Here is a 21013-nt window from a genome sequence, read left to right as displayed (position 1 = left end):
AAGATGGGTAACTGAAAGAGCATCTTGTCTTGTGCAAGCGCAGGTTACTGTACACATTAATCGATGACGTTCAACACAACACTTACCCGGACAGGGGTAGAGATTTTCGTGTGAGGTTAAATTATTGGAGGATAAGAAGGTAGATCGTTTGGTGAATGCATGTCAGCGTAATTTGTACTTTCTAACAGTTTACCTCTATGTCCGTGTTCCCGTTGTTCCGTACAATGAAGCTTACACTGTCCAGTGGTGGTCTTACAAACATACTTACCTGGGCAAGCGTTCTGAAAAAATATGTTCCCTGTCAGTGCCACTGGACTTTCCAAGTATTTTGATTCCCCAGAAGCATCCTAAAAGTATAATTACAAATATCCTTTTAACAATTTCAAGATCGTGCATGATCGAATCACAGCTTATAAAGTTACCAAGAAGTCTATGTAAGTCTTATAAGGGACCCCCTGCTTTTACTTTGTGGATTCCATGGGAGTATTCGAGTTTAGGAAATTATGCGTTAAAAAATGTTTAAGAGACGGAGATCTATTTTTAAAAAACGACCTTTCAGAATTTCTGTCCTTAGTAGTACAGGGATATACCTGGACTTGCTCTTCTCGGAAGCCTATCTGTATTTGTCCCCAATCTGCAACAAATGTCAGCTAACATTACTGAATTGGAATTTAAAATTTCCCATTTCATCATGTTCATGTTGACAATGTTCGAACTAGTCATTTCTTGTGTAAGGCAATGCAGATATGGTGGAGGTGGCTTTTATTTCACTAATGACACGGCCAATAAAAGGCTTTTAATGCTTTGCTTTACTTTAATGTAATGAATGCAATGCTAAATTTTAAATACATCTGAAGTGAAGAAAGTATTAAAAAAAATTTAAAATCGCAAGTTTGAACAAAATAATGATTTATTTCAAAAGTTACCCTCAAAATGTAATTTGTTTTGGAGTCCTAAGAAATTCTCTGTGGTATTAGCTAGAAAATGATCTTTTAATTTTTGTTCTTTTATGAAGTTCATATTTGATTCAGAAATTAATTGAGTTAGCACCAGGGATATTATCTGGGATTACAAACTTCTCTGGCAGGCAGATTGGGAAAAAATATTAATCTTGCCCAATAATATGATTTTTATAGTTCCTTTTTTCTATTATGCATAGGTATTTACAAAATGTATTAGTTGCATTGTATTTATTGCAATCATGTTAAACTATGCAATAAAACCTCGTCCTCTTTATCATGTTTATTGATCACTACAAGGCCACAACATTAATTATTGCTGTATTAGCATGTATTGGAAAGGTTTTTAATTCCTATTTGGAAATTTGTACAGACATAGGCTGCAGACTTGATGCAGCTATAGATAAATCCCAAGCATTTATGTTTAATCAGAGATTCCTTTCTTGCAGTGTTAAGATGGAGATGCAGTGGTCTTAGGCTTGAAGGTCAAGCATTTCGAGCTGGCGGCCTACTTTGACAACCACTACCTGAACACGGTTGACTCAGAGTTTGTTACATTTGTCACAGCTGATATCACAGACTTCCTGAAACGAGCACAACCTGACAGGTGATTAAACTTGTATTGAGCATGTTGAGTGGTAGGATATATTCCTGTGTGAACTAGGGTTGGAAAAGGTCCCCCGCACTCCATTGCTTGCCGTAAGAAGCAATTAAATTGTATCGGGTGGTGAGACTCACTGATTTCATTCAGATTATAGTAATGAAGAGGCTTGATGTATTTGTTTATTGTTAATCTGACATCTATTGTTGTTAACATTATAACAATTTCAAAATTTATAATATACCCACAAAATGACTCTGAAACACATTGCGTGACCCGCAGTGCCTACCAAACATAATTATAGGGGCCTTTTCGGACACATTTGGGGCCTTTTCGGACACATTTGTTAACCTGTCATGTTTAGTCATGTAGATGTAGATCAAGCCACTGACAACTCTAATTACTTGACACGATGTCACACAAGATACTAATTACACTGCATAGACAATTAAGTCTGACTCAAGCCACTAACTCAAACCCTAATTAAGTTCGTTGAAGTGTGACTAATAATGAATGGGACTTCATATTATTCATATTGTTACAAAAGGGAGATTCTGAAATTATAAATACTGTATTCGACGTAATAAACGCCCAGGGCGCTCTCAAAATTACATATAGGGGGCTCTTATCAGAATAACATTTTGGTGAGAGAAAAAACGAGTTGAAAGATCGTGAATTTTGTGGTTTATGCTGACAGTCTGAAATAATACAAAAGAAAAATCTATGTGTATTATCATATGATTATACACGACATATTTTAATTTGCAGAATTTAATTGCCCACAATTAAGGGTGCATGTAGCACACGAGTGTGTATTATACACGAATAAATAAGTCTTGTGCACATTGATCAATCGGAAGGGGTGCTAATGGGGACTGTTCACTAGCCAATATATTAGCAAATATCGCAGTGGGCGCTTATTAGAGTGGGGCGCTTATTACGGCGAATACGGTAATGATGATGATCGGACCTGTCACAGATTTATTCCACTTGTCCAAAATAGCGGCAGCAGCAATCATCATGACATCATATGCTAAACCTTGTGTCACAACTAGTTGTGACTTCATAATTACATTATCAACCATCTTTCGATTAACATCATTACATTGGGCCAATATTTAAAAAATAGGGGGACCTAATCTCTTTTTAATATTTGGCATTAAATACCAGACAAAATACAACCAGTACTCAAGGACTAACAATATGATATGATTTTTTTCCAACCTTGACATACATTGTCTCTATGATGAAGTCTTAATTTGCTGAATAATTTCAGGAACATCATGATCTTCTGGAAATTTGATTTATTGAAGTTAGAGTGCAAGACTCATGAATTTTTAACATGGCCGACATAAACATGATTGTTAAATGTAACATTGAGCATACTTACATTCATCAGACACCATTAATTTGATACATTGTTTAAGATGATGAGACCTTATGGTCCTGGCTATTCCTTATCAGCACCATGGTCCACATCAACACACTGCATGTCTCCCTCATGGGGATATTGGGCTAGAATTGGTTCCAAGCAACCTATGATGGCCGTAAGAGGTGACTTATGGATTGGGGGCGGTCGGGTAGCCTAGTGGTTAAAGCGTTCGCTCGTCACGCCGAAGACCGGGGTTCGATTCCCGAGGTGTGTGAAGCCCATTTCTGGTGTCCCCGCCATGATATTGCTGGAATATTGCTAAAAGCGGCGTAAATCAAACTCACTCACTCACTTAATGGATTGGGTGGTCAGGCTCAGTGACTTGGTTGATGGCGTGTCATCGTACCCCGGCGGTGTGGATCGATGCTCACAATATCAATCACTGGATTTTCTGGTCCAGACTCGTTAAACAATAAACACACTCATTCACGTACACACTCACACATGCGCGCACACACACACACACACACACATGCACGCACACACACACTGCATTTCTCTTCTCTCATATTACAGATACACACCCTGGACTCCGGATTGCCTCCATGGTCTAGTGGTAGAGTGTCCGCCTGGATAGTGGAAGGTCCAGGGTTCGATCCCTGGCCGCGTCATAACAAAACACGTTAAATGATGGTACTTATTGTAATCCTACCTGGTGCTCAGCATTATGGGGCTTAAACAATTGCACGGACTGGTTGGTCCGGAGCCAGTATACGTGTCTGAGTGGGGTATTTATTTTAAACTGCGGTATCTCAGTGGGCTAGTACTATAAAATTGGCATCAGTCCAGACTAGTAAAAGCTGCGACACACACACATACACACACGTTTATGGACGATGCTATATAAGTGCAATAATCTTGGACACAACATTAAACCCCATTTCACCTCACCTTGACTTATATGAGTTTCACTGTTTATTCAGCGATTAATATGTCTTTTTGGTGATTGGATGTTGACTTCTTGTGATGTCTGCTGTTGATAGAGTCCTGATCTTCCCTCCAGTCAACAGCTATCATCGACTACTTATCCACAAGACTGTTGAGGAATTTCTTGAACTTGCAAGTTTCTCAGTTGGGGAGGCCCACGCTCGTCGCACTGTTGTCTGCCTGGCTGTATCACTTCTTAGGTAGGTGCCCGGAGTGTTTAGTGTTAATGTTTAGAGTAACAGCATTACTAGTGGTGACTCGTAATGACGTATAACCATGTTTGCGTTTGCCATGTTTTCTTATTGCAGTAACGGAACAAGTCAGATGTGTAATCGTCAAGGTTAATAAACGAACCCACTCATCTATTTGATAACAGAACAGAGTGCAGGTGTACCCAGCTCCCAATATGCTAGTGCAACAGGCACTGTCTGCTCCTATTCACATGTGTCAAATAATATTTCCTGAAAATGTGTAACTAATTATTAGAGTGAGTGAGTTGGGCTTGTACCGCTTGGAACAGTATTTAAATGGTATCACAGTTTTGTCAGCTTGTTGTTGGAGGAAGGCCCGAAGTGATGCAGGGGTATGGTGCTGACGAACCTTAGAAATCATGAGTTTCTTCAGAAATAATAAATTGTTAACTTTTGAGAAATAGAAAACCTGAAATGTTTTTTGTGTAAACATGGTAATTGAAACTTACAGCAGCTTGCGAGAGACATACACATCTGATAATACTTTGTAGTCAACAACTTTTTAAGAAATTGATTGTCTGCAACCCTGTCAGTCAGAAAAGCTACTCAGTTGCAGCTAAATCTTGTTCTTTTCTAGGCAAATTTTTATGTTTCGTCTGCATGAGTCTGGTTCAGTCAGAGATCTGTCGAATTCTGCTATCTTTTACCTTCTGCATAGAGATAAATCAGAATAGTTTGGATGGAGGTCATTCCAAATTTGTAGTAAATCCATTAAATATTGAGTCTTGAACATGTATTATCAGTTGCCCCAGTAGATGCAATATGCAGAAATGATGTAAAGGTGACTCAACTATTCTGCCAAGCAATAATGGCTTAATTTGTCCCCACATTTACCCCTTCTATTATATCATGTATATGCCTTGTCCTTATGTAGACTGCTAATTAATAATGACTTCCAACCTCAGTTGTGTACATTTCCAGAGGTGAGTTGGGTCGAGAGTTGATGTCCCGACCTCCTGAGCCGCATGGCAGGAGGGGGCGGGGCAGGGGGCGTGGTGCAACTAGGGGCAGCCCCTCCCCTAGTGGGCTAACTACACGGGAGAGTGCACCAGCACCGGGGCTGGATGCAGAGACTCGGGAGGCACGGGCGGCAGCTGTCAAGGAGAGAAGGTCACTTGGAGCAAGGTGGGACATTTTATGGCTGTAATGATATGAGGCATCCTGGCATGTAACATGGTACTGCAGGGGTAGAAACTAACATATTTAGTCCACTAGTCCTTATAACGATAACAAAACACTTAAAAATGGCAAATTTCTACTACCATCTATTAAGCGACCCCACTTATAAGGCGACCCCCCTCCCCTGTACAAACCTTCAAAATCGATGCTAATTTATATACCCTGTCTATGAAGTCCTTATGATACCTTAACTGTTGGGCAGTTTGGCAAGGACTACAGGACTAGTGCCAATTTCTAACGCTGCAGTAATTTGTTTATGGTGCCATAATACAGTGTCCTATTTCACAAAGATGCAGTGAAAGTGCAATGGATTTAAATTGTTTGTTACTTTAGACACATCCTTGACATCTGGGTATTGTGTCTTCAAGTCGTTATGATATATTCCCTGGACCCATTCAAAAGGACTTCCCTCTCCGGTCTTAATATTGTCAGGAAAACCTCTTTCCACTCAACAGTTTGTCTTCTGATTTGATAAGGTATATCAAGGACTTGCTTGGACAGGCTAAATGTGGATCTATGTCGAACTTGGGTTCAGGAGAGGTATTTTCATTGGTTGTGATTTCAAGCACATGAGTGAGATGAATTCTATTAGTGATAGAAGGGATAAAGCAAAAACGTGACTTCCGAACAAAGCTATTGTAGTGAATGGGTGTAGGGTATATAATAGAATGAAAATACGCCGGGAAATCGAGTTTAAGACACCACAGTTTCATTATGAAAATATAGAATACTAAACATGCTCCCATGTTGTACCAATTTTATAATACTAGTGAATAGTTCTGGTATCAAAATGCGAAAAGCAAGTATACAAGAACTATTCATGAGTCTCATAAAATTAGTATTACGCGGCAGCGAGTTTAGTATTTTATTTTTTACTTGCTGTTTATAGCTTTGTAAAGAATTTTACTGCTGCGTCTGAATAGACAGACATCTATGCGATCCACAGCATAATCCAATGGAGTTTAACTTCAAACACGTAAAAAATTGACACATATTAATTCATTACCCTACAATCGTCTTTAGAATTCAGGGGTCTGTTCCACAAAGCTATTGTAGTGCTAAGGTTATCGTAACTTCCATACTTTAATATCAACTTATGACTGTCATTGCGCTACGATTATGTTGTGGAGAGGGGCTCTGCACCACAAAGTTTAAAATCACACCACAATACCCTATGACATAATTTGTGAAATTTTGTTGCAAGACACGGGTGAAACAATGCCAACAGGGTTGCTGGAGTCATCTAGTGTGCATAAGCTCCTCTCAGTGATCTATCATCTCACACAATGTCCTTGAATTGGCCAAGGGATGTTGAGAGTTTTCTTTGTTTGTTAGTGAAGGATCTGATGCTAAGTAGATAACGTGCTTGCCTCATGAAAGCTATGTTATACTGCTGTGGTTATTTCAGTATTAAGTAAGTCAATTAGGGGTGACTAGTAGGGCTGGGACGAGTCCAAATTAACTACCCGGGTACCCACCCCCCTATTACCCGACCCTACCCAGGTGCCCACTGTAGGTCTCAGGAGATGTCTCAAAATGTCCGATTGGGAACATTTTTAGAATAACCCTGGCAAAACGTATTTAGATACATGTATTAAACAACCTGGTCATTCATACACTGAAGTTGAATTAACTTATATCTTTATTCAACCGTATGAAAAATCGGAAGGAATGGGTGCATAGTCAGAAAGAAATGCGAACATTAGTGACTTGTAGTGTAACCATAGAGTTCTTGATAATTTTTGTCAATAAACAATATATCACGTGATTAACCACGGGTCTGGGTACCATATATCGCTGTGTATGAATGAGGGGGCTAAGAAGGGGGGTCGTCTTATACACGGAGTAGAAGATCTCACATTTTTTTCCACTGGCGATGTCAACCGGCGTCCGATAGCCAGCCAAGCATTTGACAATAAAACTTCGCATTTCGTCCTAAATAACTGTTCCAATAACTATTTCCATACGTAAACATGATTTGTATCTCTTTTCCTTGAATAAAGTTTAATAATTTCTGCAAATAAAGTTGAAATGACCCTCGCCTCGATGCAGATTGTCAAACCACCTGACACGGTAAAACAATCAACATCCGTGAGCAGAGAGCCGGAAGTACCGGTAAGCATTTGCATATTGCACATGTGACCTAACATGTGATAACCGGTGCAGCTGAAATCAATTCCCGCTGTTTTTACAGTTGTATTAACAAGTGTTGGAGACGGTGTGTACAAGTGATTGTGGAATAAACACGCTGAATGTGAAGCAAACATAAGCCTAGTTAGTTACAACATAGTTAATTGGCGATTAAATTACTCACCATTGTCTCTTATATGTTATTACTTCAGAAATGAATTTTATTTTACGGGCACCAATTTGGTGTCGTACCGTGTAAACACAAAATGGCGACGTGTGCTGGAGTAACACACGCGACCTATCATTGTAGAAAAAAACAACGCAAGATAAACATATTTTTATTGCATATCTAAGGTTTGTGTGCGCACTTTTGATGTGTGCGAAATACGCATCAGTCGGAAAGCGCACGTTAAATCTCAAAAGTAACTAACTAACAAACTAACTTGTGATGTCCGTGTGCGAAATACGCTACAGTCGGAAAGCGCACGTTAAATCTTCTATATCAGTCAGAATTGTGATGTGTTTCATTCCCGGTCGCCTTATACACGGAGTATAGGATTTTGGGTTGATTTTTAAGGCGTGTACAGGGGGGTCATCTTATACGTGGGGTCGCCTTATACACAGCGATATACGGTAGTCCTGTGGGTACCCGGGTCTTACTCAGTACCCACCCGACCCGGGTACCCGAGTTACCCATCCCAGCCCTAGTGACTAGGTAGCCTTGAATAAATTACCTTATAGCTATGTATGATTGTGCAAATTGTCAATTCTTTCATGCTGTCAGTTCCAGAGAAAAAAAGAAACCTGGGGCTCAGATTTATGTCCCTCGTGCCCGTCGTCTGAACCAGGAACAAGAGATCAGTTTCACTCAGTCAGACAGTCAGCAGCATAGTGGTACTCACTCACTCACCCAGCAACGTCAGGTTGATGATAGGCTGCATGGTGAGCCATGTGACCCTGAGTACAGAGGTCAAGGTGATACGACTCCTAGAGGCCATGGAGATGCCACTAAAAAATGTCAAGATGGCAGGACCCACAGGGGTCAAATTGACGCAAGTCAAAAAGGTCAACGCAAAGAGCCAACAGAGTCTCCAAGGGAAGAGAGGCGTTCAAAGATGGGCCGTAAACCACGCCCAGAAATTCAGAGATATGTTCCTCGTGCTAGAAGACAACCTCAGTCTGATATCCCCAGTGAACGACCAGTGACTCCAGAGACTTGGGATGAAAGGATAGAGTGTCACCACGAGAACAAGCCAGCTCAAGAGAAATTCATCGAGTCTCCAAAAGGCTCCTCTGTTAAAAAGTTGAAATGTGATTCAGAGCCTGATGATACAGTAAGGGTTTCAAACTCTGGAGAGAGGGGAGTTGGAAAGGAGTCTGCTGATATCAATTCAAGCAATCCTGAAACACAGGAGTCTGTTAACAATAGCATGGTGTCATTTTATTCTAGTGCAAATGTTCCTTGTGTTGAAAGTACAGTGGTAGAACCTTCCTTTGACCAAAGGCCTCGTGCAGACTTTGTTCAAGGGACTCTTGTAGAGTCCAGTCAAGAATGTTCTCCTGGAGTAGCTGGACAGGTGGCTGATGGTGCACATTCTGTAACTGACTATATCAGTGATGGCAGTTCCATCTCAGGCTCAAACATCAATGATACTTGCATCTCATCTCTTGGCTCAGATGATGTTTCCCCTTCAGAATCTCATGGTCAGACGAGTGAGAGCTCTTCTAGCATCAGGCAGGGTTTTGAAAGCAGAGAACAAGCAGACACAGAATGTACTGAAAGTCAGGAGGACGGCCATGTTGATCTCATTCCTGCAACTCCTGTGTCTCATTCAGCCGCCAAATCAGACATGACTACAGCTCCTATGGATCATGATTCCGTGGTGGATGTGTCTGATATTCCAGTTGCTTCCCATGATTCCCCCAGCCAGGTCAGAGTGGAGCCTGATGCCTGTATGCTGGTTCGAGACAGTAACCTGTCAGCAGACACTGAAACTGTCTGTCAGGACCAGGGTACTAGCAAGGCCAACCCTGATGTCACAAGTGTAGGGATGTTGGAACCTGATGCCTTTATGCTGATTCCAGACAGTAACCTGTCAGCAGACACTGAAACTGTCTGTCAGGACCAGGGTACTAGCAAGGCCAACCCTGATGTCACAAGTGTAGGGATGTTGGAACCTGATGCCTTTATGCTGATTCCAGACAGTAACCTGTCAGCAGGCACTGAAACTGTCAATAAGGACCAGGACACGAGCAAGGCCAATCCTGATGTCACAAGTGTAGGGATGTTAGAGGATAAGATCTCAGATCAAGATGAAGGATGTGTTCCCCTAGAAGAAACTAAAATGACAAAAATTGGAGGTCAAGGTCACTCAGAAGAATGTGACATACAAATGGAGGTTGACAGCAGCAACCAGCAGATGAATGGTGTCGCATCTGAGGTAAATGAGAGTCATCAGGATGCCCCCAACACTGATGACACTCCAGGAGATCTGGAGGTATCTCAAACATCTCAAGATCATGCTACAGATGGAGTTCCTGAATGTCAGGAGGATTCTAAGAAGATCAAAAAGCAGCTCAAACAGCAAGCTCTAGCTGCTTTGGACTCTGAGATACGGAGGCGAAGTGAAGATGCCGAATCCCTTGAAGTGGAGAGGCAGCTGAAAGCTGAAGCTATTGCTGCAGAGAACTTTGCTGACCCAGCCAGCCCCGATCAGGATGAGGAGGAGGATTCATGGGACAAGATGTTTGATGACAATGGTGACTGTCTGGACCCATCTGTCATGGAGGAGGTAGGCATCCTGAAATTTGCTTTTGAGTTGATTTGGATGTACTGATTTCATAGAAATGAAATACCTATGGACTATTTGCATGGTGGTTTGCTGGCCAAGAATTCATTATTCCTATCATGCTAATAATAAAATCTTGGCTGTTTTTTTGCTGGAAATATTGCTAACTGTGGCGTTAAACTGCATTAAACTCACTCACCTGTTACACAGAGACTGTTGGAATGACATTTCAGATTAATGAAAATGACCCTCAGTGAATGAGGGGTTTGTGTTGGTGAAGGAGTTCTGGTGATGTCTACAGCTAGACGTAGATCAGATGAATGAAAATGACCCAGCAGTGAATGAGGGGTTTGTGTTGGTGAAGGAGTTCTGGTGATGTCTACAGCTAGACGTAGATCAGATGAATGAAAATGACCCAGCAGTGAATGAGGGGGTTGTGTTAGTGAAGGAGTTCTGGTGATGTCTACAGCTAGACGTAGATCAGATTAATGAAAATGACCCGGCAGTGAATGAGGGGTTTGTGTTGGTGAAGGAGTTCTGGTGATGTCTACAGCTAGACGTAGATCAGATGAATGAAAATGACCCAGCAGTGAATGAGGGGGTTGTGTTAGTGAAGGAGTTCTAGCGATGTCTACAGCTAGACGTAGATCAGATCAATGAAAATGACCCTGCAGTGAATGAGGGGTATTAGTGAAGAAGTGCTGGTGATTTCTACAGCTAGACGTAGATCAGATCAATGAAAATGACCCAGCAGTGAATGAGGGGTTTGTGTTAGTGAAGGAGTTCTAGTGATGTCTACAGCTAGACGTAGATCAGATCTATGAAAATAACCCTACAGTGAATGAGTGGTTTGTGTTAGTGAAGGAGTACAGTACTGGTGATGTCTACAGCTAGACGTAGATCAGATCTATGAAAATAACCCGGCAGTGAATGAGGGGTTTGTGTTAGTGAAGGAGTACTGGTGATGTCTACAGCTAGACATAGATCAGATCTATGAAAATGACCCAGCAGTGAATGAGGGGTTTGTGTTAGTGAAGGAGTACTGGTGATGTCTACAGCTAGACATAGATCAGATCTATGAAAATAACCCAGCAGTGAATGAGGGGTTTGTGTTAGTGAAGGAGTACTGGTGATGTCTACAGCTAGACGTAGATCAGATCAATGAAAATAACCCAGCAGTGAATGAGGGGTTTGTGTTAGTGAAGGAGTACTGGTGATGTCTACAGCTGGAAGTTGTTTTTTGCAGCTGACGGCCCATGTGGGGAATGTGAAGATCGACAAGCCAAAGATCAACTATCTCGACTTCCAGCCCAAAGAACCTGACGTGGATATGAACAGTCAGTACAAAGATCAATACTTCCATGCTTAAAGTCCCTGCTGACAGAACTTAACATAACTGACTGTATGTGTGGTATATTTTCAGAATGTTGGAGAAAACATCATGTATGTCATGATGCTCATTTGAGAATCAAGAAACTATTAATCATTGTCTTATTGTCAAACCCTATGCGAACATAGGTTTATTTTGAAAATAATTGCATTCCCTTAAATAAAAGTCTCAGCATGTGAGACATAAAAAAGCTGCAAATAAGAGAAAGGTAAAACACAAAGAGATGCTTTTGACTTCTTGTATATTTGGAAGACCTACTTGATGAACCAGTGTTCCTGTTTACCAGTAATTACTAGGGCTGGGACGATACACCAATTGTGCGATCCTATACGTATCACGATACCTTCATCAAGATCCCATATGTATCATGATACTTGCATGTGCTCTTATCTGTGGTGCGTAAGCCATCTTTTTCATAGACAGGATGGCAAAATACCTGGCACACTAACGATTTACAGTTGGCAGTGTGGCGCAATGGATGAAAATATTTATGTTTTCACCACTCATTTTAACTAGTAATTTGTGTTTAGTGTAACATTTATAAAGAATACATTTAAGAATTGTGATCGATACTTGTATCGAGAAGTAAACAATCGTGATCCGCCAATTCATCGGTGTATCGTCGCACTACTGGTGTTGGATTTGGCTGACCTTGAGCATGTTGAGATGCATGTGTGTGGGCTGATGCAGTGGCTGCAGCATCGCTGTCATTGTTGCAGTGATGTATTGATTGTCTCTGTTCCAGTGTATGGTCACGTGATTGAGATCTACGACTTCCCGGGCGAGTTCCTGACTCGGGATCTGATCGCTGCTTTTAAGGATTTCATGTGAGTGGATGTTATTGAAATAAGTCAGCTGACAGGAACACGTTCAGGGCCCACTTGCACAAAGCATTCTTCGAGTTACGACTATTGTAAGCCTGTGTAAAAGTATGGCAGTTACTATCGTCTTAGCACTTAGATCACTTTGTGCAATGGGTACAGTGTGTGAAGCCCATTTCTGGTGTCCCCCGCCGTGATGTTGCTGTAATATTGCTAAAAGCGGCGTAAAACCCCACTCACTCACTCGCTCACTTTGTGCAAGTGGGCTCAGGTCTCCCTCAGTGGGGCATCTGTTCCTTTATGCAGGGAATAAGTATCTGGGAATAAGGAGAAACTATAATATGAACTTGTGAATATTTTCTGTTGCTAGGAAACTGTATGCTATCTTATGCAGGACAATATGACTTTCAACTGTACCTTTTTTTTAAACAAAATCAGATTCTGATATTTATCATAGTAATGACAGTAATATTATTAGAAACATACTAATCAGTAGTAAGTAATGAGAACCACATTTTGAATGACAGTGATTGATGACGTATATATGCTCATTAGTGATGAGTTGGAATGCTAAAATCAGTTTTATGCATATGCAGTGCTTTTTTTCCATATGCAACTTGGCATGTAGTGACTATGAAAGGTTTTGAATTTGCATCTATTTGGATTCTCCTTATCAGTACTTCAACAGGCTTGTTTACACTGTTCTCCATAGAAGCCAGTGAAATAGTAACAATGGTAAGGCCTTTGAGTCTCAATATCTCCATAGAAAACCCATGAACCCAGCTTGGTGGAGTCACAAGAAAGATTAGGGGACCATCTAAACCTAAAAGCCTAAAAGCACAATTCCTGGAGGAATTCAAGTATTTGTTTGAGACATAACTATCTGTTGTTTGTATAGGTTTAATTCAGCAAGTGAATTCTTCCAAGTAGTGCTTGTAAATTGGAGAACCAGTAATGTAAGTTTTATGTTAACTCCTGTGCAGGTCTCGAGGCTTTGACATCAAGTGGGTGGACGATACTCATGCTCTTGGTGTGTTTGCCAGCCCCATTGCAGGTAAGTAGCTTGCTGCATAGGCATGTCCTAGTACCTTGTCATGTCTCTACACAGATCATCATGGATCGTGAACACATGGCACATAGATATTCCACACAGCTTTCACCATCTTACAGGGTATTGTGTTTCAGTGTGGTCCTTGACAAGATGTCCTCGCCTCGTGTTGTAAATGTTTAGAGTCTGGTTATGGTCAATTATTATAAGGGTGTGTGGTGTGTGTGTGTGTGTGTGTGTGGGTGTAGGTGTGGGTGTGTGTGTGGGTGGGTGGGTGGTTGGCTTGGTGGGTGGGGTTTGGGGTCTAGGAAAAATGTTATATGTATTTGTGGAAAATGAAAAATGTTACCAAAAACGGGGGTTAGGGGGCAATCCAAATAGGATATAGTCCTAAGACCTATCTCAACAAACACACACTCACACCTGTAATAAATGACCAGTCCCTGCACTTGATTAATGCTTACTGCATTACTGTGATGTAAAAGATGCAGGTGTCCTTGTAGGGACAGTTGTCATCTTCAGCAGAATACTCTTACCGGAACTAAAAGTATACAGCTAAAACAGCATATTTTTAAAACTGTCTGTCCAGCTCAAGATGCCCTGAGTTACAGCCATCCCATGCTGAAGGTGCGGAGTCTGTCTGAGGCGTCTCGCCAGTCTAAGGTCAAGGCTAAGAAGAATTGCGGTAAGCGTTAACAAAGGTCACTGTTGTTGTTGTAGGAATTATTACATGAAATGGAAGTGTGTTTGACGAACCTCGTGTTTGATGTGACATAGCTTGTATGTGACTTGACATGTCTTGTATATGTTAGTTCTATGGATGCTCATGCATGTTAAAATCACTGTAACGCCACCAACATTGTGTGAAGGGAGGATTGGCTGTGCAAGGTTACAATGTGTAATCAGATTGGCTGTGTGTCATGTTTAACCCGGATGATTGTTGCTGTTGCTATCAACCCCTGGTCTGCCTCAAGACTCATTACAAAGATCCATTCAGATAGTCTGGAATGGAAGCTGCTTTCTGACTGGATAATGTCGACTTCTTGTTAGTCATTTCATTTGTCAGTCAAAATTCATGGACAGTCTTTCTGAATGTCCTGATCTTTGTTTAGTGGTAGCGAGCACTAAGATCTGATTTTAGTGAGACTGTGATAAGGGTAGTTGAAACACTGATCAAAGCAACCTTAAACACACCTCACTCAGTCACTCACTCTGCCTGACTTGAAGTTAATTGTTATGATTGATTTGTCTGCACAGAGTTCCTGCAGCCATACAAGGCTCGTCCTCAGACGTCTGCATCTGCTGCTCGCCGACTGGTGTCTGGAGCCCTGGGTCTGCAGTCCCAGATTCCCAGAGAGAAACGGGAACAAGAGCGCAAACAGCTGAAGGAGGCAAAGGGTAGGTCAAGGTCATTGTGTTTGTGTCAGATGCACCATGGACTTGCACCTGTTGTTTTTGGGTGGGGAGGGGATTAAATTGTGAATTACAAATAATAAGGTGAAAATATGAAACACATTTGTCAGGAAATGGCCTGTATTACTATAGGTATCAAGTATACTTGTACTAATTTACTCAGTGTGGGCTTTGAATTGGTACCCGGTATTTCATGCTTGAAAGAAGTTATTAAACTTAGGATTGGTTCTGTGACTTGTCGGATTGCATGACATGGAACCCCAGTGGCATGGATCATGCTTTAAAAGGTTAGTGTGGTCTTGACTTGAGGCCACCTGTTAACTGTTTGGTTTCGTTAATATCCTGGCTCAGTCGGGTTGATAGTAGTGGAAGTACTTCCGGTGATGCACGACAAGTGATGGCGGGAATAAAATGTGAAAATACCAAAACTTCGGTGGACTTTACTTGTTGCTGTGAAAGGCTTACAGTTTGGAATACACCATAGAACGAAAGAACTCCACCAACATATAGCTGGAATGCTGCTGACGTTGATGAAGATTCTTTCAACTTTCATTGATTCTAATTTACAGAGAAACGTCGCAAGGACCGACGGCTGAAGCAAGATATGTGGGACGGGTCCGTCGGTGGGTGTGCCATGGATAAAGAAGGCTGACCACATGGGCCAAGTGTGTTGTCTACCTCAGCTTTATCACTTGACCAGCGCTTAACATCCAACAGTGCTGTATGACGCGTCCACCTCGCTTTGAGTGACCAGCGGTCACATGGCAAGTGCTATGTAAATTGTGCATGGTCATGCAGCAGTCACATAAGGCTTCATCCATTTGCTTGGTGACACAGCGGTCACATGACCAGTGCTAACGTGGCTATGTGGTATCATCCATGTGCTTGTCATATAACCAGCATGGCCTGTTGTGTGTGATGCAAGGACTGACAGGCCAGCAGGGTGTTGTTATGGACAGAATAAAGGAGTGTGCAATGATGGATGTAATCCTAGGTATATAGCTTAATGTACAGGTACCTAAGCATGCAATGTCGCCTGTTGTAAAGGTTCAAGGTCAGTGTCTGGTACTTCATCCCTCAAACTCAGTACTTGCGTTAATTTGCAAACTGAAGTATACTACTCACACTTTGAGAGGCAGAACTTATTATATGTCCATGTCAAAGTAAATACAGTCTGGAAAGACACATTTGAGTTTAGCCTTTTGTCTTTTTCAGTATTATCGAATAGTATATTGATGTGAATCACTCCCTGGAAAATACTTCTCAAAACAATTGTCATAAGGAGATTACATATCCCCCTGATCTGTTGCAGTTTGGAAATGGAGTTTGGCTGCTATACCCCATATTTGGTTTATTGCCATTGGATACCTTCTGTTCAGTGAAAAAATAATAAATGCTGTTCAGTATCCCAAATCATCATCAGTGCTTTTGTATACACTGCTTTCCTCTTTGACCCCTGACGTATGCAGTTACTTTGTTGTATAACAGGGATGGGTCTGTTTTCACTCAGCTAATGAAATGAGGCCAATTATGACTCCCAGAGTGAAATGAGCCTTTCGCCTGTTGAACGATGTCCAGACCCGACCATTGCCCCCATGGTGGTTCAAAGTCAGAATAGGTCTCCGGAAGCCTTTGCTGGTTGTACGAGGCGACCAAATGGACAGGGTGGTCCGGCTTGGGGTGTGTCATCGTACCCCAGCGGCGTGGATTCTTGTTTATAAAATCCATCACTGGATTTCCCCGAAGGTGTGGATTCGTTGCTCATGATATCAATCACTGGAATGTCTGGTTCAGACCCAATTATTTACACGCCTCGGTCATGTAGCTGGAATATTGCTGAGTGCAGTGTTGAGCATGAACGAATATTGCTAGTTATACAAGAACTTTTGCCATTTTTGCATTGTCCACTGAGAGCTCATTGGTCGAAGCAGTCTGTGGTTTCTCTCTGGCTGGAACCAGACCCTGACTTGATTTGTTGGTTAAAAATAGCATCTACACTGCAAAGAGAAGTATGTGTTACGGGTGATGGAGAAACGTAGTGTATACACCAATCTCATTCAAATCTGATCTTAGTTCTCGCTATCACTGAACAAAGATCTGAGGACATCCCATTAAGCGTCACGTCAGAACGACCTTTCATCCAACCAATCAGAGCGTCACTTACCAGATCATGAAAGGGACAGTCGGAATGTGTTTTCTAATCATGCAACCATGAAATATTTAACACAGGGTATTCCGAACAACAGTTACAGGTTTTATGATTATATCAATACAATCTAAACCATCTATAAGCCATTCCAGAATGTTCTTCTTATCAGTTTTAATTTTTTTAATCGAGAATATGTCAAAATATGTTTTGAAGCGTAGTCGCTAGTTTGAAACTAAAATCGTAAAGCTCGAGAAAGCTGCCTTCTGATTGGCTAATGTTGATTTCTTGTCAGTCATTCATTGGTTGGTCAAAATGTGTGAAAGGTCGTTCTGACGTGACCCGTAATGGGATGTCCTCAGATCTTTGTTTAGCGGTAGCTAAAACTAAGATCTGATTTTATTGAGATTGTGTACATGGTGTATACACACCATGTACACCATGTGTACAAAGCCAGGATACCATGCTCTTGGACTCACCACCTCTCTGCCTATGTGTAAAGTACCATTGGTTGGTTGGTTTGTTGTTTAATGCCGCACTCAGCAATAGTCCAGCTATATGACAGCGGTCTGTAAATAATCGAGTCTGGACCAGACAAGCAAGTGATTAAAATCATGAACATCGATCCACGAAATTGGTATCGATGACATGTTTTAACCAAGTAAGCGAGCCTGACCACCCGATCCCATTAGTCGCCTTTTACGACAAGCATAGTCGCCTTTTACGGCAAGCATGGGTTGCTGAAGACCTATTCTACCCCAGATCTTCACGGATCGTGTAAAATACCAGTACCGTAAATACTGTGTGCAGTGTCTCGAGTCATCCCAGGGTGGCTTCCCACTATGACTACTGTTTCATTACACAGGCTTCATGGTTCAGTGTCTGAACACTATCACCAGTCACTATGGAGCAGTCATAATGGGGAAAAGACAACAGATTCCTTGTAGTATTCATTTGATTTATTCATTTATTGATTTGTGTATTCATGTATTCATCTGTTTGAAGTTAACTGGCAACTATGTTTCAGTAGCAACATGTTTAAACAACACATTAACATTTTTTGAAAGATTATTTAAATTTTTCACTTCTGGGATCAGAACTTTTTTAAAAATTTGTACACATTTGGCCATCAGGCCATTGATTTTGGAATATACATACATAATTAACTGCTGGAGAAATTTTAGTTTTAGTAGAAATACTTTTCAAAAGATGTTCTTTGTGGTTCAAGCCCTTTCAATTTTCCATATTAGAGCTGCACTGATTTTGCAGATATTCATCTTTAAATATTTCTTCTACCTTTGAAGCCAGCCATTGCGTAGAACATATAAGCATTTAAGTTTAATGTTGTTCTCTTCCAAATTCACCGTAGTCCATGAAATTTGGTGTTGACGTACAAATACTGGCTGCAATTTTCAGAAATTTTAAATATACCCTTTCAATAATGTTTGTATTTTCAAATTCACATATTTCCGAACCATACATTAAAATCGGGGCAAAATGCTGATGGTATACAATCAAGATGCAAGTTCATTTTTCGTACTTCTTCACTAATGTAAACATAGATTTTGTTGCATTTTCCGTTTTCGTTTTTACTGCTATTGTGAAAACCGGAACAGTCAGGTATTCTCTGTGATTGTTGTGAAAATACAGAACATAAGAATAAACAATACATTAGAAATAACATCTCTCATCAGACATTGTGTACATCGATGTATGGGCAGAGAGAAGATGATGGCTGGATTAGTCCATTAATCTATAGGTAGGCTCATTTTACGCCCCTTTGTCAGTAGTCATAATGGGAGTGAACCATCCCAGACTTCTGGACATAATGTAATGCACGTCTGCTGCTCAGTTAGTGTACTACATGGTGTATGTGTGGACATTTATTGATGTCAAGTTAGAACATTCAACTGGGTTTGATCTCAGAGATAATTTTTTTAACGTAAACTAAGCCTCAATAAAGAGCTTTGAAGTTGCTTGAAATTATTTGTGTTATGCATTCATAGAAACTGAATGAACTTTTCCAGATGTTAGCATCTGGCTGCTTTTCCTTGTCCACCATGAATTGTTGGGTTTAGAACATTTACCAATGAATTTGAATGTTTATACATACTTAATGAAAAAGTCTCAATTTGACTTATTTTAAAAACATAAAAGGACATATTTTTTGTCAGGTTGTCATTTTATGCCAGATGAATTTCTTTACTCAAACTCTACATTAGTTTAATTGTACAGTAATGAGTTGATGTGAGTACATTGTTTTAAATATTTTGCCATTGTGATATGTACAAACTGTTTAGCTTTCCCCAGCCTCTACCCGATTACCTCAACCTGTCGCCATCCAGGACTGATTAACTGCCATGTACGTAAGAATTGGCTATTTTCATGAGAAATAAATATTTCCACCAACAATGGCCATGTGTTGTCATATGTCAACTTCATGTGGTCCAGAATGCTGATTCAACAGTGAGTGAGTGAGTGAGTTGAAAGCTGTTTGAACAGTATTTCAATTATATCATCGTGTCTGCTTGGAGTGAAAGAAAAACCTGAAGTCAGCCGTGGAAATTTGTTTTTATAAAGCCTGGTCCAGAGGACTAGTGTTAACGTCATGATTCCTTTGCATACCATACCATTATTACATCATAGACATATATGCCTGATTTGGCTGTAATCAGACTATACAATGTTTGATATTTTTTAGCAGAAACTGCCCACATATCTAGTTCTGACAGTCTGTCCTGCATGAACGAGACAAAATGTTTACATAGTTTTATTCAGTTCCAATTTGTAGCAAAGTTGAGAGTCAAAGACCTCAAATGCTACCTGTCCATTGGATATTTGCTTGTCCTCTGCACAATTTATAGTAATCTTGGGCGAGCGGACTGGCATGAATTTGGAAGGCTGGAAGTGATGTAAATCTTATATGTTAATGACTTTGGTGAAATGCATGAATGTGGGGCTGACAAACCAGAATATTAACAATTTGGTCGTCTCTGGATTTCGAGCACATTATCAGAGGTTTCTGGTGAGTCGAGGTGAAATGGAGTTTAACGTTGCAGTCAAGATTATTGCACTTATATAGCGACATTAATGCGTGCGTGTGTGTGCGTGCGTGCAGGTTTGGCTGCTTGTAAGAGTCCGGACTAATGCCAATTTTATAGTGCTAGCCCACTGAGATACCATGCCCCAGTTTAACATGAATACCCCACTCAGACACGGTATAGTGACTTCACGCCAACCAGTCCTTGCTTTAACCCCTTAATGCCGAGCACCAGGCAGGGTAACATTTTTTGGTATGATGTTGGTGGGGATCAAACCCCAGACTTTCCGCTGCGAACGCTAGCCCATAGAGGTGGTCAAAAGTTTCTGGCATGACAGTGAAGCAGCTATGCTCAGTGAAAATGAAGCACCTAGACTGGGCCACCCTAACCTCTGCCACATCCAGAAAGTGCATGTAATTAAAAGTGGACCATTGGATACTCTGTCTACAGCAAAACCCACTCCACAACTGGGGGCACAGGTGGCCCAGTCGTCTAAGGTGCCGCGATTCGCTGTGCGGAGTTGCATCCCTTGGGCACGCCAGAAACCTATGATTGTGGGTTCGAATCCCGGTTCGCCCCAATTATGTTCCTAGGTTTGTCAGCACCATACCCGTGCTCTCGGGTTTCACCGAAGTGGTAAACATCTGAGACCTGCATCACTTCGGGCTTTCCTCCCACATTAAGCTGACACGCGGTGATATAACTGGAATACTGTTAAAAGCGGCGTTACACACGACTCACTCACTCACTTCACAACTGGAAACCTACATATAGTAGGTATGTATAGACCTGACATGAACTGAAGTGTTGATCCATTAGTGAAGAGTTTGCCACTTGGACCTGCTACATGTCTCCATATTCCTGGGACCCGTGAAGATCCGGGTGG

General features: G+C 41.2%; 1 protein-coding gene across 4 annotated transcripts; it reads left to right on the top strand.

The window, feature by feature from the left end:
• Positions 1 to 13: 13 nt before the first annotated feature.
• On the top strand, positions 14 to 17059 carry LOC124111713 (coiled-coil domain-containing protein R3HCC1L-like). Of its 4 annotated transcripts, XM_048393244.1 has the most exons (12): positions 14 to 139; positions 1409 to 1566; positions 3509 to 3625; positions 3976 to 4119; positions 5092 to 5295; positions 8264 to 10271; positions 11515 to 11605; positions 12404 to 12485; positions 13463 to 13533; positions 14117 to 14212; positions 14785 to 14925; positions 15510 to 17059. In XM_048393244.1, the coding sequence occupies exons 5-12, from the start codon at positions 5114 to 5116 to the stop codon at positions 15590 to 15592; spliced, it is 2754 nt and encodes a 917-aa protein (XP_048249201.1). In that variant the 5' UTR covers positions 14 to 139; positions 1409 to 1566; positions 3509 to 3625; positions 3976 to 4119; positions 5092 to 5113; the 3' UTR covers positions 15593 to 17059. The 4 variants fall into 4 exon arrangements, with proteins under 4 accessions (XP_048249201.1, XP_048249202.1, XP_046327451.2 ...); XM_048393245.1 differs by lacking the exon at positions 3509 to 3625 and having other exon boundaries at positions 3996 to 4119; XM_046471495.2 differs by lacking the exon at positions 3509 to 3625.
• The last annotated feature ends 3954 nt before the right edge of the window (positions 17060 to 21013 follow it).

Source organism: Haliotis rufescens, unplaced genomic scaffold (assembly GCF_023055435.1).
Source record: "Haliotis rufescens isolate VD_foot unplaced genomic scaffold, xgHalRufe1.0.p SCAF_12, whole genome shotgun sequence".
Classification (NCBI taxonomy): Eukaryota; Metazoa; Mollusca; class Gastropoda; order Lepetellida; family Haliotidae; genus Haliotis; species Haliotis rufescens.
The sequence above is the reverse complement of the archived record's forward strand: the minus strand, read 5'-3'. Positions and strand labels throughout refer to the sequence as shown.